Here is a 26,453-nt window from a genome sequence, read left to right on the forward strand (position 1 = left end):
CTTATTAATTACCATTAATTATTTACATGAAATTAATTATTAATAATTAATTAATTACAATTAATTATTTACATAAAATTAATTATTTAATTGCTATTACTATTAATTACTATTATTTTTTTAAATATGTCTTATAATTACAACTAATTAAATGATTAATTTTTATTTATTTATTTTTTTTTTTTTTTTAATTTCCAGTCAGCGAAATGCTACAAACAGCCAAATTGTTAGCACGCAAAGGCAGCCGCCAATCGAATGGTCTCACTTTTGGTGAATTTTGTGTGCTAGCAGCCGATCTAAAACGCTTTCGGTGAGTTAACATAAAGAAAATTATTTCATAAACAATAAATAATTTATTTTGTATATATTTTTTCCATAACCTCAACAGCACATCGACTTTTTCGCCGTCGATTTGTGACAAGGTAAATCTATTAAGCTCTCTACAGCAAGAAAACAATGACAATAGCAGTCGTGTTGTTGAGGCCAATAACGGCACGCTATGCAGCACGGCAACAACAGCAACGGGCACCGAATTGCGTAGTACAAAATCCTTAAGTAATGTCGAAGACTGTAAGCGAAAATTGTCAAAGGGCGACACATCGGCACCGGTTGAGGTATTCCTAGGCGGTTCATGTAATCCCACCACCTGGCGGGCCGATGTCGCGATACCAGCGTTGAATGAACTGGGCATTTCCTTCTACAATCCCGTAAGTGTTTTGATGCATGCATGCAAATTTATTATTTTAATTAATTATTATTTTGTTTTTCTTGTTTGTTCTCTTCCTTGCGACTTACAGCAAGTATCTGATTGGACGCCTGATCTCATCGAGCTGGAGCATCGCGCCAAAGAGAAGGCGCGTGTTTTGTTCTTCGTTATGGATTCGGAGACGCGCGCTTCTGCTGGTGCCATTGAGGCGGCACATATAGCGGGTCAAAACTGCAAGCAGCTGGTGTTGGTACTACATCCATATAAGCGTAATCAATCTATACTTAATGAGCAAATATCCCAGCAGTAAGTGCACTATGTGATGAGTTTATGGTCTCTAAGTAGACGCACTAATTTGTTGTTGCTTTGCTCTAACCCTAACAGAGAATACATTGACCTCCGGCGCAATCAGTTAATATTGAAGGAATTGGTCACACGTCGTGGCCTACCAGTTATGGATGATATACCATCGGGTCTGCAGCGTACCAAAGACATTTTGGCTGGCATTAGAGATCCACCCTCGAATATAGCAACGATTTTAGTGTAAGTTCATGTCAGAAAGTAAAAAATAAAAAATTCCAATAATTATAAAATTCTTTTCCACCTTTCTCACCGCACAGTGTCGTACGTGGCGCCTTCGATCGCGTTAATCCCGTGAACGGCGTCATTACAGTTGTACAATGTCAACGCGCTCTCTTATATTTAGGTTACGCTCAGAGTCTAGTTAAATTAGACAATTTAAATAAGATAATCGCCACACAACGCGAAACGTTGGAAGCGCTACAAAAACGCAGTACAAAATCTGGCGTTCAGCCAGAGCTTAGCAGCAGCGAGCACGCCACTAAGAAGAGCTCATCCGCATCATCGTGCAGCTCCGACACACCCACAGCTTCGTTGAACGAAACGTTGGATGTCGACTTTGATTTATTCTGCGTAATATCGGCTTATCTCTCGGTGCTACAGCAGGAAATACAAGAAAGTGGTTGTATTTCGCCCATAAAGGGCACTAATGTGCCACCACCGCCGGTCTATCTTACCAATATGCAAGGTAAATATAGTTTTTTTTGTTATAGCCTGAGGGTCAAATCTGTAGAGTATAAAAAAAGGAAATTTGTGGAAAAAACAAGAAAATTTTTGAAAAAAAGAAGAACATTTTTTTTTTTTAATATTTAGAGAGCCCTTTATTACGTAACATTTTTTTGAAAGTGTTCTAGAAGCTGTGGAGAGTGCTCTATTCGGCCAATTAGAAGTTACCAACTTTAAAAAAAAAATTTTGTGGTCATTATTGGAACTTTAAAAAAAGTTCCCAAAAAAATTTTAACTCGAAATTTACTTTAAAAGTTTGCCAAAAATTTTCTTTTTTTTATAATCTACAAATTTTACTCTCAGACTAAGCAAAAAAAAATAATTTTCTTATTTTTATAATCACATTTCTATTATAATTTTTTTTCTTTTGCATCGCTTTTCCAGGTGACGAAAGCAATTTCGCTATCAGCTATTTCACCAGTAAGAATATTTCGCGCACCTCCAGTCAAACCAGCGTACCCGGTAGCGAAGAACGCCACAGCAGCAATGATCTGTTGAGTCGTAGTCGCGATAGTGGCACCTCGTCACCGCAACCGTTAGATCAGCCCATGAAATCACGTTCGACCGCACAGTTAGGTAAAGCAAAAACAAAAATTCTTGTCAACATCGAATCTATAGAAACAACCGAAATTACAACCACCATCCAAACTGCTCATACACCAACAACACCACCTAATACTTCTACCACTACCGCTACAGCTTATCCAATATTGAGCGCACACTCAGCAGCAGCACATCCGCTGGCGCAGTTGAACGCCAACAGCGCCGCGCAGTCGCACTCAACATATCCGGATAGCAGCATAACAGCGGAGGAGGAGAGCGATTCCAATGATTCGGTATTTTCATCAAGCAGTTCCATCAATTCGGTCAATTGCAATTATGGTGGCAATGAGTTGCTAACCTTTGCCGGCACTGACTTTCGTGATGTTTATCTTGGTGGCAGTTGCTTTTTGCGCACTAAATGGCGTCAAGATATCGCTATGCCGTATTTGAAGGCGAAAGGCATTACCTTTCATCTGCCAGCGTTGCATGAGAGTTTGCAAACACCACAGCTGGACAGCTTGCCAGATAAAGTGTACGAGGATGCACGTCAATTGGGCGCACAGGAGAAGTCGCTAAAGCGTACACGCCGAAAATATCGTGGCGCCGCCTTAGAGGAAGAGGAGGAGGAAGAGTTGACAGTGTCGGAGGAGACCTACAGTTGGGCATTGCCACCGATGCGTCCGAGTCTCTACAATCCGGCGCTCTTGGATGCCAGTCGCGTGCTATTGTTCGTCATAACCAATGAGACGCGCTCGTTGGCGCCCATGACGCTGGCAGCGCATTGTATCGGCTTGATGTATAATGTGGTTTTGGCAGTGCAAATGTTGCCCGACGATTGTGTAATTAAAAATGAGAAGGTGTGTGGTATATATTTATAAATTTTTTTTTTAATTTTGACTGAAAGTTATTGACTTTTTAAATATTCTTACTAATTTAGCTTACTCCGGCTGCTATTAAGGATTACAACCGCGGTCGTTCGTATCTAATCGATTTGGCCAAACGTCAGGGTGTGCCTGTTTTTAGCGATTTAAAGGCAGCTTTGGAATGTACTGTGGATAAGATAAAAGCGTGTAACTCGCGTGGCAGCCGTTATGATTGAAGAAAAAAAAGTGTACGAACGCACACATACAAAATCACACGCAGCAGTCTCTAAGCGCATTTTATTACACACGCCTACGACAAGTACCTACAAACAAACATTAAAAAATATGGGCAGCAGATTTTAGCAGAAATTTTTTTTCAACTACATATACTATGCATATTTACAATATATATTTATATATACAATATATATTAATTACTACCAATTCCGCGTGAATACAACTTTTACTTAACTACTTTTGTAATAGTTTAATAATTTTTAATTGTATGATGATGCTTCAATACTATTTCAACATAGTTACTTAGCTGATAAATGAATATTGAACGCGCATGCGTACACGTTTTGTACGCGTTAGTTGCCTTAACTGTACGCCAAGCTACTAATTATTACCATATAAGTGCTCTATATAATTTTAATTTAATTTAATTTAATTACTCTCTAATTTACATATACACAAACACATACATACATATTAATCTAATTATAATTAATTGTCTTAAAAACAAAAATGTCTGTATATACAATGCAAACAAAAGGAAAACGCTAAATCAATTTAAAATTACAAAAAATTTACATACAAATAGCATATAACATATATTAATAACATACATATATACGTACATTTAATAACTAAAATAATAATTACCTAATGTCTAACTTAAATAAATGAATAAAGAAATATACATAAATACCTTAAATATACAATTACCTACTATACTAGCCTGGTAATTTTAAGCGTGATGATGTTTGCTAATAATAAAACAAATATAAGTGTATGAGTTAACACAGGAAATATGTTTTATTTAAAAACAGAAAAAAACGTTAACTTCGCCTGCACAGAAGCTGTAATAGAATTGTATACAAGGAACTTTATTTGATTTTGATTGGTCAATTTATCTGGTAGCGATATGCTATAGTGGTCCGATTTGAACAATTTGTTCGGTTATTGTAGCGCTGTTCTTGGGTAATAACTCATACAAAATTTCATGAATATATATTGTCAAATAAAAAAGTTTTCTATACAAGAACTTAATGTAGATCGGTCAGTTTGCATGGCAGCTATATGCTATAGCGGTCCGATATCGGCGATTCCAACAAATGAGCAGTTTCTTGGAAAGAGAAGGACGTATGCAAAATTTTTATATACTTTTTTAAGACAAAGTGCATTCACCGAATGCCACAGTCAATATTTCAAGAGCCTTGGAGCACTTTATTTCATTTTTAACGTAACATTTAATACATATTCTTTATTCCATTTCTTTCAAAAGTCAAAAATCGAAGAGCACAGAAAAACCTGAACCTCTGTTACCATTGATCTAACTATCATGGCGTACTTCTAGTGAGTATGCGTGATCTGCTGGGTCTAATATTACCCACTAAACGCCTGATCACTATAAAGGCTTTAGTGGCTTTCACAATTGCGGAGTTCACATATTTTTTCACCTAAGCTTAGAGCCCAGTTTTAGCTCTAGATATTCTATTCTTTCTACCCCAACCACTTCCACGCGAACGAATCTAAAGTTTCTCAGAGCTTGGACAGATCTCCTTCTCATAAAAGAAAGGAGAGAATTTGACTTGAGTGAAAAATTATGTTATTGTCTTGATTGACAAAACTATGATTTATACAAAATTACACTATTTCGTAGTATATTATTTTCTATTGATTTTTATGTTATAAATCAATTTAAAGTTGGATTGTTCAAATATTTAAAATTTCCTGAAACAGTTACAAGATTTGAACCAGCTGACTATTTCGGCACTTTGTTTGCTGCCATTCACAATGATTAAGGTAAATGGCAAAAAAAAAAGGTGATTGTGAATGAGTACCAAAACCACAGAACGTGTGTTATAATACGAGTAATATATATATATATATATATATATATTATAATATACGTTCTCTGCCAAAACGCGCTTGTCGGTAAAGCAGTTCAACGTTGACAATTCGCGCATTTCTACGAGACAATTTAAAAGAATTTGAATTTTCCAACTAGTGAATTTTTTTTATATACTCGTAATATACAGTGTCCGCCGGATTCGGGAACTAATTTACTGAACGAAAATTACAATTGTAGGTGAATGCGCTTAGCTGTAAAATAGTACCGTATATATGATATTTTCGCCAAGAGTGGCATTGTGTCCATCAACCACACTATTAACATTAGGACAGATTCTCAAGTGGCATTGCCTAAAATAAATATTGCTTTTTGTATTGTATTGTGTTATTACAAGAGCCAAGCGTAGCCATTTCGAATTCATCGCCCCGTTTTTGAAAAAGTGCAAGGGAACGATATTTGGAATAGAAACTCGAGCTGAAGAGAAAGAGTTCCGAAGAAAACGAGCGATTCCGCGCGAGCATGCAGCAAATGATGCAGGATTTTGTCGAAAAAAGAAATGTCCTAATAAAAATTAAACAAGAAAGACTGAAATTGGAAGAAGAAAACGTGAAACTTCTTTAACGGTATTTGATTATGAATAAAATTTCTTGCCAATTAATTTGAAATTGTCATAAATCTCTGTGCTCGTAAACTTAAAAAGCCTCCTATAATGTTGTTTTAGTGAGCCAAATGCACTTTTCACTACAACTTTTGCAGAAGAATGCGTTTTGTTGAAGCTAATTTCTTACCTTTGAACACTGGTAAACGATAATTTTTGCTTGAGCCAACCGGAAGTTTGAACATCTTTTATTAATCTATATGAGAGAGGGGTAGTATTGAGTCGACCCGAGCTAGTTTTGGCACTATTACATATTGCTAACAGAAAGCGATGCTCTCGGATTTACTTAAGATACCTCACATACCATCAGCAATATATAAGGAGTAAAGTCAAATGGATGTTTAAAAATTCTAATATTAGTTATATGGGGGCTAGGGGAAGTTTTAACCCGATTTGTATCCATTTTAGGCACAAAGATACATTAGTATTAGAAAAACGCGTCCTTTCATTTTGATCAAGATAACTTACATATGGACCGATATTTCCGGTATAAAGTTAGCCGAAAATTAGAAAAAATTTCTATTAGGTATATATGGACTAAGGGAATTATAGATCCGATTTAACACATTTCTGGCATACAGTCATACTATTGTTTGAAAATGATTTTCACCGAATTTCTATAATATACCTCACAGATTTACCGATATTTTCGATAAAAAGTTCGCAATAGGAACTGGGGTACACATAGTCGGTATCTGGGGATTTGAATAGTCCGATTTGAACAATTTTTGGTCATAAGATGGCACACCTCAAAGTTACTATTCGTACAAAGTTTTATCCCGTTATATTTATTGGTGCTTGATTTGAATCCTGGTCGGTATCATGGAATCCATATCTAGCTCGTTTAGTATGACGATTTTGTATTATTTATCATTTATTTTTTTTCATTGAGTTATAAAAGACATAATTAAAAAAAAAAATTTTGCCTTAGAATGCATCAAACTTCAACCGGTTATATCTTTTAAACGGTTAGGTTTAAAGGCATTCAATTTCTTATGAAACCAAATATTTTTTCAAGCGAATTGGAAGCGCGATATGATTTTTTCTATCAAATAATAAGAGTAACAAAAACTGTAAGGCGGAGGATCTTCCCGTTACAATTAAGAGCTGATATTTGCAGAGATTTTCGGAAAGTTGTCTAAGAACCTATTTTTTAGAGTACCAAGCAAACAAAAATTTATTTTTTTGACGCTCCTACTATTTATGCGACTGGAAAGAGATTAATCCCTTGAAGCAACTACTCAACAATCAGTTGCAAAGATAGTATTGCATGTAGCAATTACGTGTATTGAATATGGACTTATTTATGTGTGTACTCATTTGTGTGTGTGTGTGTATGTGAGTTCATACTGATTTGTCTAACGTACAGATTTAATTTAATCTCAACGAACTAAAAATTGACTGTACACTTCCTTATTGATGGGCAGTCATATGTACATACATATAACACATTCATATAAGTACGTGTGTTTGTTGTTGCTGTCTTAGATTGTTGCAAGAGATTTGCATATTTGAATAGCTTCTCCGCAAGACAATTTTCACTCAGCTTTGTTGGAATAATAATGGCATTGTTTGCAGAGCAAAAAGTAGTTTACAAACACACACGCTTGTTTTGAAATGCTTGGCAGTAGAGCGAATAACCGAAGCAGGCTTTTAGCACACCAAGTGGTTTCTAACGCACACATACTATGCATGGTATATCAGCAAGAGCGCTTGTACACTGTCGCCACTGTGTTGAGAGCGTCACGATTTCTGACCACTGCCGCAAATACAATATGCAAACTTTAATTTCCATTTCCTGTCCGTAGCCTTTCATGTACCACTGTATACGAGGACTGCCTTTTATATTTCGGGTCTTTCAATACATTCTCCATTAAGATCTTTACACTTTTAAATAACATATTCTCACGATAGGAAATTCGTCATGAAGTGATTTACGACGTCGATTGAATTCACCATACCAGCGATAAACACTGGTATTTTGTGGTGCTTCATCGGCAAGAATTGAATTAAGTTCTTCGATGCACTGTTGCTAAGTTAACTCACGTCAAAAGTAATAAAAAATAATCGCGCTAAAATGTTCGCGATTTAATTCCATTTTTTGAGCTGAGATGAATATTTTAAGTTACTGTAAATGACACAAATAGCGCTTGTATGTCAAAACGTTTTGAGTATGTAAAACATCAAAAATGTCAAACTTTACAATAAAGTTGTGAGCTGCCAGATTGCAACACTAGGATTGCCAACTCCAGAAATATAAAAGGCAATCTACGTATATATTTGGAATAAAAAGCTTTACTTAAACTCTGGGTGCGAGTCAAGTAGGAAGATTGCTTGATAATTTTTTAAAGAGAGCAAATGTCTGTCACACATCTTCTCTACCATACATAAGACCTTTGTTTGATAAAGCGATTAAATTTTTTCTTATAGAGTGAGAGAATCCTAGCTGATAGTTGAACCCTGCAATGTGCAATGAAAATTTATTTACTTCGAATATATTTTAGGGTCAATTGCTTTTAGCACTCCAATAAATTCCGCGTAAAAATTTCGCAGTGACCATCTTATCAGCGAAAACGTCAAATCATTCTTATGTCAACATTTTAATGTTTCGCCATGCTCTTTGCCAATTAATTGTGTAGTTATGTATGGTATATAAATGAAAATGCACTCAATCGAGGGCAACAACAACTCTAAAAGTTAGACAATGCTCAAAGCAAATTGTATTAAATCATCAGCAAAGCTAAGTGAAAACTATACAAATTGGTCTCCGCATTGTCTTCACTTGCATAAGTTATTTGGAAGAGAGGAGCAGCTAGTGTTTTTTGGTCCAAACGCCAGACAGACGCTCCGCACACGTCATTATACTTTTTGTTTCAGCTTGCGTTTGACTTTGTTGGCAACAAAGATAAATATTTCAGAAATTATGTGAGGGTATTCTTGTGGAGCTTTTATGACCGGAAAAAATTCGGGTTATTTAGTTGTTTTAAGGCTTGCTGATGTTTTCATACCCTGAACAGGGTATATTAAGTTTGCCACGATGTTTGTAGTACCCAAAAAGAAACGTCAGAGACCCTTTTAAGTATATATATGTATAACTGATCAGCGTGACGAGCTGGGTCGATTTAGCCATGACCGTCTGTCTGTCTGTCTGTATATATGCGCATTAGTCCCTCAGTTTTTGAGACATCGACTATAAATTTTGCACAAGCCCTTATATAATATAACCAAGCCGCTGCTCATGTTTTGGAGCCGCCGATATCGGACCACTATAACATATAATATAAAAACTTATTTTTTGAAAATTCTGACTACCCCTAACCCCTTAAGGCAATAATCCAATCTCCGAAGAAATTGTATAGATCACACCACAATAGCATATAGCTGCCATAAAAAACGGAACATTCGGAATCAATTGCTAGTATGAAAACTTTTTTCATTTGACGAGATATCTTCACAAAATTTGGCATGCGTAAGGCAACGATGTAATCTCCGAAGAAATTGTTCAGATCGTGTCATAGGCATGCATATGCCATGCACTGCCATACAAACGATCAAAGTTAATGTAAGGAACCTTTTGTATTTGTGAAGGGTATTATAGCATCGGTGCAACCGAAGTTAAGCTTTTTTTCTTAATGAGGTTGTACTGGTCTCTCTATATATTAGTACTTCAATCGTGACGGGAATAAAGAAAACGATTCAAACCTAATTTAATACTCTTCCTTTTCATAGCATAATTCCAGTTCTTGGAAAGTAAGTCGCATTCACCAAAAGAAATATCAAATGCAGTACTCATATCTCAAATCTCTTTATAAGGTTCCGGAAAGCCAGAGAGTCAGTATTTGTATGTATAATTTTGTTCGACATAGATTAATATTATTTTAACTCTAACAAATTCAAATCGTAGACAATCTGAACTTTTGGAACAGAAGCATAGTAGATGGCACAGTGGTCGGAAATCCAGAAAATAAATACTACAACATTTTAAGCTCGGTTATAAATTTACTTACTAATTTTAGCCCACATTTGCATTGCAGCGATTGATACACATTAGGGTGGGCAAAAAAAAAATCCAAATTTGTTTTTTTCGCTGCGTACTTGGAAACGATTTATTTTTGTCTTTTTCTTTGATAAGCATTGATGTTTGACGATGAATATCTCGTAAACGCTTAACGTAATCGAAAAGTTATATATTATACCTTTTTTATACATTAGAAAATTTCCTACAAGACTATGAACTTTTCAATTAAAAATTCAAAAGAAAATAACAAATTTGCCTTAAAATAGTCAAACTGCAACCGTTAATACGGTTTACGGTTAGGTTTACGAAAAAAGAGACGTTTTTGTGAAGAGCATTCAATTTCCTACAAAATCCATAAAACAAAATATATTTTCAAGTACTTGGAAGCGAGATATGAATTTTACTATCTGATAATAAGAAAAAAAAATAAAACTGTTAGGCGGAGGACCTTCGCATTACAATTAAGATCTCGTAGTTTGAGAGACTTTCGTAGAAGTGTCTACCAACCTTATTTTCAGACTACCAAGCCAATAAAAACATTCCTTTTTTAACCCACCCTAATATACATATGTCTTTGTATATTTCCACATGCTTGTTCTGGCTTTTTTTTTGTGGCAAGTTGGCATTGTCTGCCAAGCATTTATGTGGCGCCAAAGGCGAAATGATCTCAATCACAATTTGTTTAATTCATTCTTTTTGACTTTTTTGTCGTTATCTTTGTCAGTACAGTATCATTTATTGCCCACGGGGTCTAAGAGGACGGAGCTTATGGTAATTTTTTGTATGTAGTTGTTCTCGTTTGAAAATTTATGGATGTATTCGTTAGTTTTTGTGTAGCGTCGGATGAAAGTGCCAAAAGTGTATTCGAGCAAATTGTATAAGTCATATATCTGATATGTCAGCATTTTACTGGTTTAATAGTAATTTGTTTAAGGAGTAGCAAATGATTTTTACGCGCTCAACGACGTTGGTAAAAAATTATAAAAGATTAAAATGTGAACAGATTTTGCGTGGCATTTCATGACTAATACATATCTGACATTGAAATGCAGGCTGTAGAATTAAACCAGGTATATGATGCAGTAAAAGTGGTGCAGAACATTACTGAGAATTAAAAGAGTTCATAGAGGAGGGCGTTTCATTAAGTTAATAAGCGTAACAAAGGGAAACACAAAAGAATAACAGAACTTTGAGAACATTTCAAGGTTTGTTAAAAAGCTATAGGGTTTCTACTTAAATAGTATATAACCATCTTAGGTGGACAGAGAATAGTTTAAGGTCGTTGTGGGCTACATTTCAAATCATCATAAAATGGCTTTTGCTATGAAACCGAAAAATAAGAAGTGATCATGGCAGCATCTATTTGTTCTGACGGAATATAAAAAAACTTTACATGAATATTAGGGCTTAGAAAAGATTGCCTCACTATAAAAACAGTATTTGTTCACCAAAAAACAAGAAAGAGTATATTATATACATTCTAAGAAGCTTTCTAGTTAAATCTAGAATCTAATCTCTATTAGTATCTTATATTTTACGGGAATAGAATGTGACAATCTTGAATATTATTTTACGATGGTTGCTTTTACACTTGATATTCTAGTTGTTAAGGTAGGAGGGTTGTTAAGGACTGAAGTTACAGTTTTTGCTCCAAAAAAAAAAACAACTTAATCCAACCTGAACAAGCTCTTTATTTTCAATTTAAACCGCGCCTAAATCATTTTACTCTTACAAGATATATATTACTCTTATGGTGTGAGCTTAAAGAAAGAAGCAAATGTCTGTTACGTAGAAGCACATAAAAATATTTGTTTGAAGTTAACCTTACTTAACTTTTCTTTTGTCATATCGCAAACATCTTGACCCTTAAACCGACATTTTTTTTAGTGTCAGATAAACAGACATCAAAAGTGAAAGGAAATATAATGCATTTCAAAATACAGCCGAGCAAAGAAGTCTATCCTTAAACGCACAAGTAAAATGATTCAAAATGATGTAAAGTGTATGCCCGAATTCAATATATGTAAGAATTCTATAAAACGTGTTAATCACACGATTCACAAAGCCTTTTGCTCTAAAAGAGTATAGTTTTTTCTTGCTTCAGCTGTAAGTTGCGGCTCGCATCGCAAATTTTATACATATGTACGAGTATATATTCTCATATGTATGTCAACAGTGATGACTGAAGAAGTAAAACAATAAAAACTGTATTTTTCCTTTTCTACTTATATCCTTCCTTACATTGCTCTTTTTTCGTTTTCAGGGCTTTTCACGCTTTCAATTGCACTCAAATATGAATTTCTGTTTCGCCGAACGAATACTGAAATTTTAAGACAAAAGATTGCTGTTGTATATATAAGTGGAATCTGTAAAGCTCATTTTAAATGAAAATAAGTATCAAAAGAGAGCAATATTCCTAAATAATGGCAGAGGAGATATCCATATCGTAAAAAGTTTAAAAGTAAAATTGTGAATAAAGTAAAGAAGTTCTTATAATTCAGCTGTCAATTGTAGAAGTTATGTCGATGATGGCCACCTAGAATCATAGAATCGGCATTTCCTTCTTTACCATATTCGTGCGACTAAGTTTAAAAGAACTTGACTCCCACTGCTCTTGTCATCCATGTGAACTAATAGATTGGGTTGGGTTATACTGGCCGGCTGTCACGCCATACATAGACCCACTGGTCTTTAGTAATACCAGATGGAGGTTAATTTGAGGTGTATCATTCATCATACGGGACGTCACCGCTTTTGCGAACTTTAAGAGCGACTTGATATCTAAGTTTGACACTTCGTTTAATACTTTGAACTGCGAAGCTCGTAGATATTTAAAACGAGTTCTAGATAGCGCAGGACAGAGGCACAGCGTCTTGATGCCTGCTTCTCTGCACTTACTGCATGTATCGGCAGATTTATGCCCCATCCGACTCGCATGAGTCGCTAGTAGCTTGTGCCCTGTCAAGTGGACAACAACCGTTCGGCTGTTGTTTCGAAACCGTTTATGTAAAAAGCATGCGAGTTTTTCTATAGGGCTCTTGCGTATGATCCTGGCGATTCTGCATGTATTTAAGGCATTCCATCTCACCCTGATCTGCCTGTCAGCGCTTTCGGAAATTTCATTGTATATCGTTTTGGTGTTTTCTGAATTTCCGATATTTGTTCGGGAGCTAGACGGTTGGCACTCTCGGCAAACTCTTCAGCTATTTCGTTTCCGGAAATCCTTTGTGGCCTGGAACCCAGTATATATGGCAGCCGCTACATCTATTGTCTCCCTGTTTCTAAGCACATTCTCTGACGTAATCCGATGTAAGATTATTGCCTTGATCGCCGCCTGGCTATCGACGTATATATTTATCCTTTTTATGTTGTTTCCTACGTTGTTAGCAATCTCCGCCGCTTTACTGATACTGCGAAATTCCGGAAGCTTGAAGGGTCGCCTGAGATCCAGCTCCGAGCAATAGATTCCGGCTCCCACTCCATTAGCCATTTTTGAACTGTCTGTCATAGATGTTGTAAGTTCTGCCGGTAAGTCGCATGCTGCCGTGCCATCCACACTCCTTTAGGGTGACCCTTAAATAGCTCTTTTTGAAATCGTGGGCGTGGCCCAGCCCTCTAATAAGTTTAATGTACGTAACTCCTAAATCGGTCAAACAAAATCACTCGGAACAAATCTTTATAATAACTTTACCGACAGTGGAAAAATGGGTGAATTCGGATTAAAATTGCGCTCACTCCCCATATAACGGTTTTGTTAAAAACTACCAAAACTGTAATAAATCTATAATTAAATGAGTCGGGAGAGTAAAATTTTACACCCGTGAAAATACAAGAAAACTTTTTGTGAGCCCTTACCTAAATTTAACGATCCGCCTGGCACCGCCCACATATATAAGGAAAACCCATATCTCGGGATCTGCTCTACCGTTTTCAACCAAATTCCGTAGTTCTCATATTCCTATAGCATAGTGTGAAAATGGGCGAAATCGGACTACAACCACGCCTACTTCAAACCTAACACAATTTTAAATTCCATCTGGTGCTTGCACTTTCAAGCACCAATGAATACAACGAGATATAACTTTGCGCGAATAGTGCCTTTAAGGTGTGCCATCTTATGTCCAAAAATGGTTCAAATTGAACCAAAAATATTTTAATTTTACCTAGGTATCGAATATGTAGACCCCAGTTCCTACTGCGAACTTTTTATCAATAATATATCGGTCAAGTTGTGATATATATTATCGAAACTCGAAGATAAACTTTTCCTAAAAATATAATGCCATATATATTTCAAAAATGGATTGAATCGGATCAATAATTCCCTTAGTCCCCATATACCCAATAGAAAATTTTCGAACTTCCGGATGACTTTATACCGCAAATAATGGTCAATATGTGACTGATCTTAATGAAATTGAGAGAGTATATTTTTTTACAATAATGTATATTTACAAGACCGTAATACATGTGAATATGCAAAAAACCGGGTAAAAACTTATCATATTCCCCATATAACTAATATCAGGATATTTCAACATTCGGTTGATTTCACTCCCTATATATTGGAGATAGTTTGTGTGGTATCGTAACGAAACTCAGTGAGCATCTTTTTCTGTTAGCAATATCTAATAATAATGAAACTAGATTAAATCGGGTCTATACTACCCCCAACTACCCCACATACCTTATATAATATTTTAATAATATAATATATGTAAGATATCTAGGCAAAATTAACTGAACATACTATATTGTATATACTATAATTTAATGCTGAAAATATCTGTAACTATCTTATACTACATACAACTGTATAATGATTCTCGTTATTCTAACAGACCTTATGCTGAATATATGGGTCAGTGTATGAATTATATATTTATAAACTGCTTGAAAATATGTTCCCGAGTATACCCAAGCAATGTCAAAGGCTAAAGCAATAAGCCCAGATGTACTTTACCCTGTATAGTGATTTTCGCTATCCAGCTGACTTTAAATTGTTTAGGTTAATCCAAATGTATCATATTTTAATGAAATTAAGTCGACAAGTTTTCTTTAAAATTGTAAAATTATATTTAAAGTCTAGCGCTGTATATGAATGGCGTTGATCTAGACTTTGGACTAAACTTTATACCACTAACGTAATGAAATCCCATTCTCTGGTTGACGTGTTTCACATCAACTCAATATACTAAAGTTGGCTGCTTCGGTTGTATTTATGTTAGATACATCTTATTTGAATATGATATTAATATAATTTTCGCTGACGGGAAGTGTAATATGGCTATATAATTATTAGAGTCTATGACCTATATTATATGTAAGTTAATATATAAAACACGGTTTCGTCGAACAATGAAGGCAAAATTCTATTTTTTTTACCACCTGAAGGTATTTCCCCGGCTCGGATCCTTACGAGTTGCAAGAGTATGAAACTTCTCACTTGCTATTCATAAAATTGTCCACTTTGTAGCATGTTGGTGTCTTGGACGCTCCGTTGGCAATAAAAAGAGTGAAACACTTATAACAGACTACATATTTGTCACAAAATTAAACTTTACAACAATATATTTAAATAGCTTATTAATCCATTTTTTATAATTTTTCATACATTTGAAAGGTTTTGCATACTGACAACATCTCATCATCGGTTAAATATGTATATGTTTTTATATGATCTCTGAAGGTTATTTTATATTTCAAATTGCGCTGCAAGTTTTATACTCATCCTTGTTAACAGCATCACACAAACATGGATTGATTTGGAATACAAGAAAAATCTACGGTTATTGGTTGCAAGCCCCAATTCTCGAGTTTGTTTTTGCATGGATTTTCTCCGTCACATTTTTCACGGAATATTGGTGTAATGTCCGTTTCTTTACAATCATCAACTATACACTGAAGATAAGCAGATGGGTGTCTCATTGCCTTACTAATCCGAATGGTATAATTCAAGGGACAATTAAGTTCAAATTCGTTCGATTCCCAGCGATTAGATCTCTGAATAAAAAAAAATTAGTAAATTTTATTTTTCTACACTTTTTTTTCTTTTACCTGTAATTTGTTTCTTTCTCGAATAGTTGTTAGTATATCCGCGCAATAATAATCTACATCTACATCCAAAGCATCTGTGTCATGTGAAGAAAATTCGCATGACCTCTTGTTGTCACACAACTTTTTTATTATTTCGGTTCCGTCCCGTTCCACGCAGTCACCCGAAATGCATGCTAGACCGAGAGAGAAAATAGCGACTGGCAAAGGCATGGTTTTTATGGTGGCTTGTTTTACTATAATGTAACTATTTTTGGGACAATCAAATGTCATCTTATCGGCAACTTCTATGTATTTTTTATTGACCGAAAAATGGCTGTTCGTTAATTGTCGCTTTACCGCTTTACAAAATCCAAAATAATTATCGAAAACCTTATCATAACATGATGGCTCCGAGTTTGGTGCGACTGGCGGTTGTGGGATTTGGTTTTGGTATCGTTTCTCTCTACGTCTGTCTCGAATGTAAAACTTTCCGTCTACTATTTGCCAATCTCGCGCATCGAATGGAAAAGGACTAGTTCTACTGTTGATAATATCTAAATTGTGCATTATTTGATGAAACAAATCTACATTTAAGGGATCATGGATATAAAGTTGCATATCACGATTGAGATTTTCGAGAGCAGTAAAGTGTGCATCGTCTCTGATTATTCTATTTGCGTACTGCTCGAATGCATTTTCAGGATCTCCGCCTCTCTGGTTCAGGGGATTGTCATGATGACGAAAGTTCTGTGTAGGCCCTATAAATATATTTCCGGGCAACCATGCAAGCGCGGCAAACATTTCTTCCACTGGATCAATGACGATAACAGCATCAGCGTCTACAGGAATTGGATTTCGACGCTGAATAGATTCTCCATTGGAAATATATTGACCCGCTATTGTAGAAATGTATGCTGATATATATTGTCCGATTCGCGTTGCTAATCTGCTTTGTTGCACGGCAGAAACAAAGAAATTACGCAGAATCTCAAATGGTATTATGTGATGTCGGCCACCAGTATATCTGGTATTTTCAAATTGAATCTCAGTACAGGGTACATTTGAAGTATGAGGTGGGCGGTTCCATATAAAAGGACAGGGGTCTTCTCGCCATCTGAAAACATAATTTATCGTTTGGGGATTTCCTATTGAAACTAAAAGAGGAAATAATTATAAACTATGCATTTAATCCAAAATTCAATATTTTACCGGAATAAAATAAGAAAAAGAGTAACACCAAAATTTTGTACACCATTTTGCACAAAGCTAATCGAACACACAACTTGCACGATCAAAATATCAAAAGCCTCTATTTATATTTGTTATGCTACTAGGGAAAGAGCGGCCAAAAAAATGTTGACTTTGTTGATTTGACAATGACAATTGACCGCACACACGTACGTTCTTGATTGAACGATGAACAAAACAATATAACGTTAAGCATCGAATGTTGGACATATTTATATGTGAATGTGTAATCAGTTTTTCCAAAAAGAAATCATCGAGACATAACAAAGTTCTGATTATGCTAAGTAATAAATATTATGTACGAGGTATAACGTCGGGAAAACCCCAATGTAAATTGATAAAGAAAAGGGTTATTATTTTTTTATTATTATTTAATATTTTTCAGCTGATTATTCTTTTATTCTGTCTTATTTCGCATATTTACTGTGTATTCAAAATTGTAAGAAGAGATGTTTCGAGTTGAAGAAATGTGCTATAATTAGTTGCTAGCGTTTTATACAAGTATGAAGAGAGCGCTCGTCTTATATTTGGTTGATATTTAATGTTCAATTGATAAGCTAATCTTAGGCCTAGAGTTAATACATATACAAAAGTAAATATATACCAAAAAACCATTGATAATTTTCCAAATTTGTTTTGTGTTGTCATTTGGTCACGACTTATGCTGCTCACATCCATTATGGAATGGAAACTATCTCTACTAGCTTTTTGTCCATTAGTCGCTTGGCTTTTAATACCATGCGGTAGCGGTGGTTTAATATTTCATATTGTGTTTCAATGTTCAATTGAGTCAGTAACGTTTGTTTTTGTTGAGATAGGAGAAAAGCTCCCGTTCTGAACTAGTACTTTTCGAAAAATAATAAGATTAGCTCGGATATAGCAAAAATCAACCCACTAATTATTTGTCACCGAGCATGCTTCCACAAATGGCTTTTGCTTCGCTTATCTTGAAAGCAACGTGACTGACAGCAAAAATCAATTATTTACAATAAAAGGCAGCAACAACCACAACTATAACAGCATAAACAACATCAAAAAACAACAAAAGTAACCACTTAACCCCAACAAAACGCAATAAATGTAACGGTAATGGCGCAATAACGGTGTAAATAACAACAAGTGACATCCGTTGAGTTGCTATGCAGTTGTGCGGTTGAAGCGTGGTGAAGGGCTGAATGAATTTTTGTTCGAGGTTGGTTGGATAATATTTTTAATTGTTTACTAATTTTAAGATGAAAAAATGTTTTTTTTTAATGTTAATTTTAAATTCCATCTGATTCTTTCTCTTTCCAATATATACAAATAAAGAGGCATTGAATGTATCCGGATTAAGCTTTGCACGAATATTGCCACCTTATGACCGAAAATTGCTTAGCTATACAAGCCTCCACATACCGAATAAGTGAACCCCGGGCCCTATTGCGAACTTTTTATCGAAAATATTGGTCAATCTCTGGCATATTATTGTATATAAATTCGTCAAAAATGATTGAATTGCAACAATACCCCATATAGCGGCAAACATGTAAGTTATCTTAATAAAATTGAGCGGGCGTGGTTTCAGTATCTGTTTACCTAAATTGGATAAAATTGGTTGAAAGTTTGCCATAGACTCAAATATAACTAATATCAGGATTTTAAAACATCTAGTTGATTGTACTACTTATATATTGGCGATGGTATGTGGGGTACCTTAATGAAACTCAGAGAACAGTTTTAAAATCAAGTTTTGCCTACAGCTGAAGGTATTTCCCCGTTTTTGATCCTGAAGAACCCGAACTTAGCTCTTCCTTATTTGTCTCATATTCACTTCATTTAATGTTAACGCGTCAGTACTTACGTGAACCCACTTAGAAAAAAAAATCTGTCCAACTACTGGCGTCTACAGTTGCAAGCGTCACACCCTCAACAACAACACCACCGCCACTTTCACTAAAGTTTTTATGAGCCAACTTGTTTTACTTAGTGTAATTTTCTGCCTCGTTTGTATTTAAACTGAAAATATGAAGTTGTTTTGTTTGCCAGCATTATATTTGTATATGTGTATGTATATTTTTGTGGTTGACGCCTTGACGTCCTCATTTTGAAAGGGCAAGCTCGTATAAAGCGCGTTGCAGCATTGCATAACTTTGAGCTATTTTGCAACAATACAATTCAGAAAAACAAAAGATTTGCAAAAATATGTGGCAACTACTTTTGTAATGTAAAAGTTCCTAATGGGCACTGGGTCAGGCACAAATACTCAGATATACTGAAATTTATGTTAAGTAAGTGCACAGAAAAATATTTGTATTAAAAACGAGCAGGTGGAGATCTGGAAGAATTTTGAAAGTAATTCCTATTTAATTTTGGTATAGTATCGAGTTCTAGAAGCTCTTTTTTTAAATACTATATCCTGGTTTATTGACAAACAATTCTCGAAACTGAACCATATTGAGCTGTGCCACGCCACCTGTTGGTTCAATAAATAGCACAACGCCCTTTCGAAATCTCTTAAAAAGCATTTAAAGATGAAAACGTAAAATAATTATCGTAAAAAGTCTTTTGAAAGCATAACAGTTAGTTATAAAACAAATTTATTTCATACCATCTTTAAGTTGGTTTGTCTTATTGTCTCATTTAATTTTGTTTTTGAAAATCTTGTTCGAAATCCTCACCTTAATATTACCTCTAAACCTCGGAAAGTCCTTTAGCTTCTGCACTTTCATTTTCGCGCAGCTTTCAATGTTTCCAAAGAACCCAATCGAAATCACAAAAATGAGCACAGAACATTTGTTAAACACCGAATAGGGCATAAACACCATTCAAAACTTCCTCAAATGAATTATAATTAAAAATTATTCTTTGTGAATTTTAGACTACCCCGTTTTAATTGTAGTCATTTGAATTATATATTTATCGAACATTCAAGAAGCAGTGAAAGCTTTCAAAATATTTCATAGGAATGCGTAGACAAACTCTACTGAACACCATGACTTCAAAAATGCATATTTTTGAACTATATTGCTCTGGGAAACCTAGTCAAGTTCAAGTTATTTGATTTCATAGATTCCCATACTCTCTTCAGTAGTATCCCAGCATTAAAATTATTGTACTTAAGGGTTGATAGCCGGCGCCATCATAGAAAAATTACCGTTACCTTTATAACCTCACAATTTTTGAGTCAAACGGTTTTTCTTAGCTTCTGATTCTAGTGGTTGTTGGGATTTAAATTTTTGAGACTTTATAATATTGTCAAGTAGTGCGTCCGTTATTGTATTTATAATTGTTACTGAACGTTTGTTCCTCTCCTCCCGTTTCGGGAGTGGATTAGTATTTTTGTTTTTGTTGTTCTGCGGTAATTTGACTTTGCTTTTATATTCTTTTATACCCTGAACAGGATATATTAAGTTTCTCAGGTTTTGCCGTCACATACGATGACAAGTGATCGGCCCTGCTTTATAAGCCCACAAAAACCATTGTTGGGGAGGTATACCCCGGAGCCAGGCTGGTAGTGGTTCACAAAAAAAAAAACACATTCGATCCCGGCCAAGGGCAAGGATCCCGGCTACGTCATCGCAGCCGAACCAGATAATGCAGCTTATCAGAGCCTGCAACCCAAAGAAGAATGTTTTTCAAAAGCATTGCAGATAAATAATAGAAGTGGGAAGAAACGAACAGTAGTCACTTTACTGAAGAAGGCTTGGATTTCTTTATATCTGAAGATGTTTTAAGCAAGTGATTATAAATAATGAAATTTTTCGAAATTTTAACGACTTTTTAAATCTTTTATTTAAAGATTTCGGTCTATTTAAACTTAAAACTTAACTTATTGACAGTTCTGCATATAAGAAAGGAAAAATAATACAATGAAAAGTAACTTGCGAAAAAATCAAGTGTATTCAAGTCAAGTTCTTTGATTGAATCATTCAATCAGTATCGTCGTCAAAATAGTTTGAGGGCATCTCTCTGTACGAACACTTTTTTTTAAGATTATTGGCACAATTTGCGCCTTTTGCTACTAGAGCGGAAATACGATTTCCCATCAGTTTATCTGTTCAAGGAAAATTTTCGTTAGGATGTCCTTAATATACGGTCATTGTTATTTTAAGATAGCAACGATAGCAATAGATTTTGTAACTGTGTGTGAGAAACTTACTTTAAACGTATTTATACGTATTATACGAATGCATTAATTTTCTAAAAGATAAATTGCGCCCACGATTAAATTTTAAGTCTTTGAATTTACCGTAGACACAAACACTACCGAATATAGATCGTAGAGGTTACTACCTTCAGGTATTTTAGATAGCTGTGTAGAGAGGTTTTTAGTTTAATTAGAATTCTACTTATAATCAAGCCATACTTTTGTCATATACATAGAACTCTTTTTATCAAGAAAGGTGTTTAAAAATCGATAATTGATAATGCATTGAGATCAAGCAGACTTAGTAAAGGAATTAGTAAACTAAATTAGCTTGGTATTTAAAATCCAGAGTCCACTTATAAAAGAACTTTTTCCAATCCATATTGAGTATAGGTAAAGCATACAATAACAACATTTAATATTGCAGCCACATTGACGCACTATTGAATGGGAAACGTGAGATATGTATAAAATATAGAAAATGCAGATTCTTAAAAATGTACAGCCAAAATCCAAATGCCACAGCCAACTTACGTTGATAAAGCACTTACCTAAATTGTTTAACATAGGTGAACTGGCTTGTCAATATGTACGTACGTTTGAAAAGGTTCTCGTATAAAGGAAGATGTACATGTACCTTATGAACATATGTGGACTATGAGAACCTACAAAAGAGGCTGCTGGCAGGAAATGAAATTTAAAGTTTGCATATTGTATTGTATTTGCCGCAGCGGTCAACAACTGCAGCGGTGAGATTCTCTTTCTCCCTGCCAAGTAGCGCATACTTGGTGACAGCGTACCAGCGTTGTTGTAGATATATGTTCGTATGCAATCCACTTGTCAATCACGACGACTTCAACAGTTAAATCCCTCTACTCCTATGCATTTCAGCAAAAGCGTGTGTGTGTGTGGATTACTGTTTGTTCTGCAAACAATGCCATTATTATTCCAACAAAGCTGGCGAAGATTGTTTTACTGTGAAGCTACTCAAACATGCAAGTCTCTTGCCACAATCACTCACACACATACACTCACATTTGTATGTACATATATGTGGTTATGAGAGTCTATGAATTGGGAAGTGTTCAGTTTATTGTTAGTTCGTTTAGATTAAATTGAATATGTATGGTAGACGAATTGTTATTAACCTGCATACACAAACATCTTCGTGAACATCATTTAATGCAAGTAACTGTAATAAATCTATAATTAAATGAGTCGGGAGAGTAAAATTTTACACCCGTGAAAATACAAGAAAACTTTTTGTGAGCCCTTACCTAAATTTAACGATCCGCCTGGCACCGCCCACATATATAAGGAAAACCCATATCTCGGGATCTGCTCTACCGTTTTCAACCAAATTCCGTAGTTCTCATATTCCTATAGCATAGTGTGAAAATGGGCGAAATCGGACTACAACCACGCCTACTTCAAACCTAACACAATTTTAAATTCCATCTGGTGCTTGCACTTTCAAGCACCAATGAATACAACGAGATATAACTTTGCGCGAATAGTGCCTTTAAGGTGTGCCATCTTATGTCCAAAAATGGTTCAAATTGAACCAAAAATATTTTAATTTTACCTAGGTATCGAATATGTAGACCCCAGTTCCTACTGCGAACTTTTTATCAATAATATATCGGTCAAGTTGTGATATATATTATCGAAACTCGAAGATAAACTTTTCCTAAAAATATAATGCCATATATATTTCAAAAATGGATTGAATCGGATCAATAATTCCCTTAGTCCCCATATACCCAATAGAAAATTTTCGAACTTCCGGATGACTTTATACCGCAAATAATGGTCAATATGTGACTGATCTTAATGAAATTGAGAGAGTATATTTTTTTACAATAATGTATATTTACAAGACCGTAATACATGTGAATATGCAAAAAACCGGGTAAAAACTTATCATATTCCCCATATAACTAATATCAGGATATTTCAACATTCGGTTGATTTCACTCCCTATATATTGGAGATAGTTTGTGTGGTATCGTAACGAAACTCAGTGAGCATCTTTTTCTGTTAGCAATATCTAATAATAATGAAACTAGATTAAATCGGGTCTATACTACCCCCAACTACCCCACATACCTTATATAATATTTTAATAATATAATATATGTAAGATATCTAGGCAAAATTAACTGAACATACTATATTGTATATACTATAATTTAATGCTGAAAATATCTGTAACTATCTTATACTACATACAACTGTATAATGATTCTCGTTATTCTAACAGACCTTATGCTGAATATATGGGTCAGTGTATGAATTATATATTTATAAACTGCTTGAAAATATGTTCCCGAGTATACCCAAGCAATGTCAAAGGCTAAAGCAATAAGCCCAGATGTACTTTACCCTGTATAGTGATTTTCGCTATCCAGCTGACTTTAAATTGTTTAGGTTAATCCAAATGTATCATATTTTAATGAAATTAAGTCGACAAGTTTTCTTTAAAATTGTAAAATTATATTTAAAGTCTAGCGCTGTATATGAATGGCGTTGATCTAGACTTTGGACTAAACTTTATACCACTAACGTAATGAAATCCCATTCTCTGGTTGACGTGTTTCACATCAACTCAATATACTAAAGTTGGCTGCTTCGGTTGTATTTATGTTAGATACATCTTATTTGAATATGATATTAATATAATTTTCGCTGACGGGAAGTGTAATATGGCTATATAATTATTAGAGTCTATGACCTATATTATATGTAAGTTAATATATAAAACACGGTTTCGTCGAACAATGAAGGCAAAATTCTATTTTTTTTACCACCTGAAGGTATTTCCCCGGCTCGGATCCTTACGAGTTGCAAGAGTATGAAACTTCTCACTTGCTATTCATAAAATTGTCCACTTTGTAGCATGTTGGTGTCTTGGACGCTCCGTTGGCAATAAAAAGAGTGAAACACTTATAACAGACTACATATTTGTCACAAAATTAAACTTTACAACAATATATTTAAATAGCTTATTAATCCATTTTTTATAATTTTTCATACATTTGAAAGGTTTTGCATACTGACAACATCTCATCATCGGTTAAATATGTATATGTTTTTATATGATCTCTGAAGGTTATTTTATATTTCAAATTGCGCTGCAAGTTTTATACTCATCCTTGTTAACAGCATCACACAAACATGGATTGATTTGGAATACAAGAAAAATCTACGGTTATTGGTTGCAAGCCCCAATTCTCGAGTTTGTTTTTGCATGGATTTTCTCCGTCACATTTTTCACGGAATATTGGTGTAATGTCCGTTTCTTTACAATCATCAACTATACACTGAAGATAAGCAGATGGGTGTCTCATTGCCTTACTAATCCGAATGGTATAATTCAAGGGACAATTAAGTTCAAATTCGTTCGATTCCCAGCGATTAGATCTCTGAATAAAAAAAAATTAGTAAATTTTATTTTTCTACACTTTTTTTTCTTTTACCTGTAATTTGTTTCTTTCTCGAATAGTTGTTAGTATATCCGCGCAATAATAATCTACATCTACATCCAAAGCATCTGTGTCATGTGAAGAAAATTCGCATGACCTCTTGTTGTCACACAACTTTTTTATTATTTCGGTTCCGTCCCGTTCCACGCAGTCACCCGAAATGCATGCTAGACCGAGAGAGAAAATAGCGACTGGCAAAGGCATGGTTTTTATGGTGGCTTGTTTTACTATAATGTAACTATTTTTGGGACAATCAAATGTCATCTTATCGGCAACTTCTATGTATTTTTTATTGACCGAAAAATGGCTGTTCGTTAATTGTCGCTTTACCGCTTTACAAAATCCAAAATAATTATCGAAAACCTTATCATAACATGATGGCTCCGAGTTTGGTGCGACTGGCGGTTGTGGGATTTGGTTTTGGTATCGTTTCTCTCTACGTCTGTCTCGAATGTAAAACTTTCCGTCTACTATTTGCCAATCTCGCGCATCGAATGGAAAAGGACTAGTTCTACTGTTGATAATATCTAAATTGTGCATTATTTGATGAAACAAATCTACATTTAAGGGATCATGGATATAAAGTTGCATATCACGATTGAGATTTTCGAGAGCAGTAAAGTGTGCATCGTCTCTGATTATTCTATTTGCGTACTGCTCGAATGCATTTTCAGGATCTCCGCCTCTCTGGTTCAGGGGATTGTCATGATGACGAAAGTTCTGTGTAGGCCCTATAAATATATTTCCGGGCAACCATGCAAGCGCGGCAAACATTTCTTCCACTGGATCAATGACGATAACAGCATCAGCGTCTACAGGAATTGGATTTCGACGCTGAATAGATTCTCCATTGGAAATATATTGACCCGCTATTGTAGAAATGTATGCTGATATATATTGTCCGATTCGCGTTGCTAATCTGCTTTGTTGCACGGCAGAAACAAAGAAATTACGCAGAATCTCAAATGGTATTATGTGATGTCGGCCACCAGTATATCTGGTATTTTCAAATTGAATCTCAGTACAGGGTACATTTGAAGTATGAGGTGGGCGGTTCCATATAAAAGGACAGGGGTCTTCTCGCCATCTGAAAACATAATTTATCGTTTGGGGATTTCCTATTGAAACTAAAAGAGGAAATAATTATAAACTATGCATTTAATCCAAAATTCAATATTTTACCGGAATAAAATAAGAAAAAGAGTAACACCAAAATTTTGTACACCATTTTGCACAAAGCTAATCGAACACACAACTTGCACGATCAAAATATCAAAAGCCTCTATTTATATTTGTTATGCTACTAGGGAAAGAGCGGCCAAAAAAATGTTGACTTTGTTGATTTGACAATGACAATTGACCGCACACACGTACGTTCTTGATTGAACGATGAACAAAACAATATAACGTTAAGCATCGAATGTTGGACATATTTATATGTGAATGTGTAATCAGTTTTTCCAAAAAGAAATCATCGAGACATAACAAAGTTCTGATTATGCTAAGTAATAAATATTATGTACGAGGTATAACGTCGGGAAAACCCCAATGTAAATTGATAAAGAAAAGGGTTATTATTTTTTTATTATTATTTAATATTTTTCAGC

The 26,453-nt window shown here is 34.9% G+C and overlaps 3 protein-coding genes across 10 annotated transcripts in view; 1 reads left to right on the plus strand and 2 right to left on the minus strand.

Moving 5' to 3' along the window:
- Window positions 1-4,230, plus strand: part of raw — a 71,251-nt gene extending 67,021 nt beyond the window's left edge. For 7 of the 8 annotated variants that reach the window (XM_070107078.1, XM_070107081.1, XM_014247185.3 and 4 more), the window contains 7 exons: window positions 199-310; window positions 389-707; window positions 798-1,012; window positions 1,091-1,249; window positions 1,327-1,754; window positions 2,177-3,192; window positions 3,273-4,230. In XM_070107078.1, the coding sequence (XP_069963179.1) occupies window positions 199-310; window positions 389-707; window positions 798-1,012; window positions 1,091-1,249; window positions 1,327-1,754; window positions 2,177-3,192; window positions 3,273-3,434 (2,411 nt within the window). In that variant the 3' untranslated portion in view covers window positions 3,435-4,230. The remainder of the gene's footprint in view (window positions 1-198; window positions 311-388; window positions 708-797; window positions 1,013-1,090; window positions 1,250-1,326; window positions 1,755-2,176; window positions 3,193-3,272) is intronic. The other variant, XM_070107079.1, reaches the window with a different exon arrangement.
- Window positions 4,231-15,504: 11,274 nt separating this feature from the next.
- On the minus strand, window positions 15,505-17,340 carry LOC106627149 (uncharacterized). The gene is made up of 3 exons (XM_014247157.3): window positions 17,197-17,340; window positions 16,009-17,141; window positions 15,505-15,954 (listed from the first exon to the last, which is right to left on the minus strand). The coding sequence occupies exons 1-3, from the start codon at window positions 17,240-17,242 to the stop codon at window positions 15,697-15,699; spliced, it is 1,437 nt and encodes a 478-aa protein (XP_014102632.3). The 5' UTR covers window positions 17,243-17,340; the 3' UTR covers window positions 15,505-15,696.
- A 6,996-nt stretch (window positions 17,341-24,336) lies between these two features.
- Window positions 24,337-26,170, minus strand: LOC106627144 (uncharacterized). The gene is made up of 3 exons (XM_014247151.3): window positions 26,029-26,170; window positions 24,841-25,973; window positions 24,337-24,786 (listed from the first exon to the last, which is right to left on the minus strand). The coding sequence occupies exons 1-3, from the start codon at window positions 26,072-26,074 to the stop codon at window positions 24,529-24,531; spliced, it is 1,437 nt and encodes a 478-aa protein (XP_014102626.3). The 5' UTR covers window positions 26,075-26,170; the 3' UTR covers window positions 24,337-24,528.
- Between the last annotated feature and the right edge of the window lie 283 nt (window positions 26,171-26,453).

The sequence above is a fragment of the Bactrocera oleae genome, chromosome 3 (assembly GCF_042242935.1).
Source record: "Bactrocera oleae isolate idBacOlea1 chromosome 3, idBacOlea1, whole genome shotgun sequence".
In the NCBI taxonomy this organism is placed as follows: domain Eukaryota; kingdom Metazoa; phylum Arthropoda; class Insecta; order Diptera; family Tephritidae; genus Bactrocera; species Bactrocera oleae.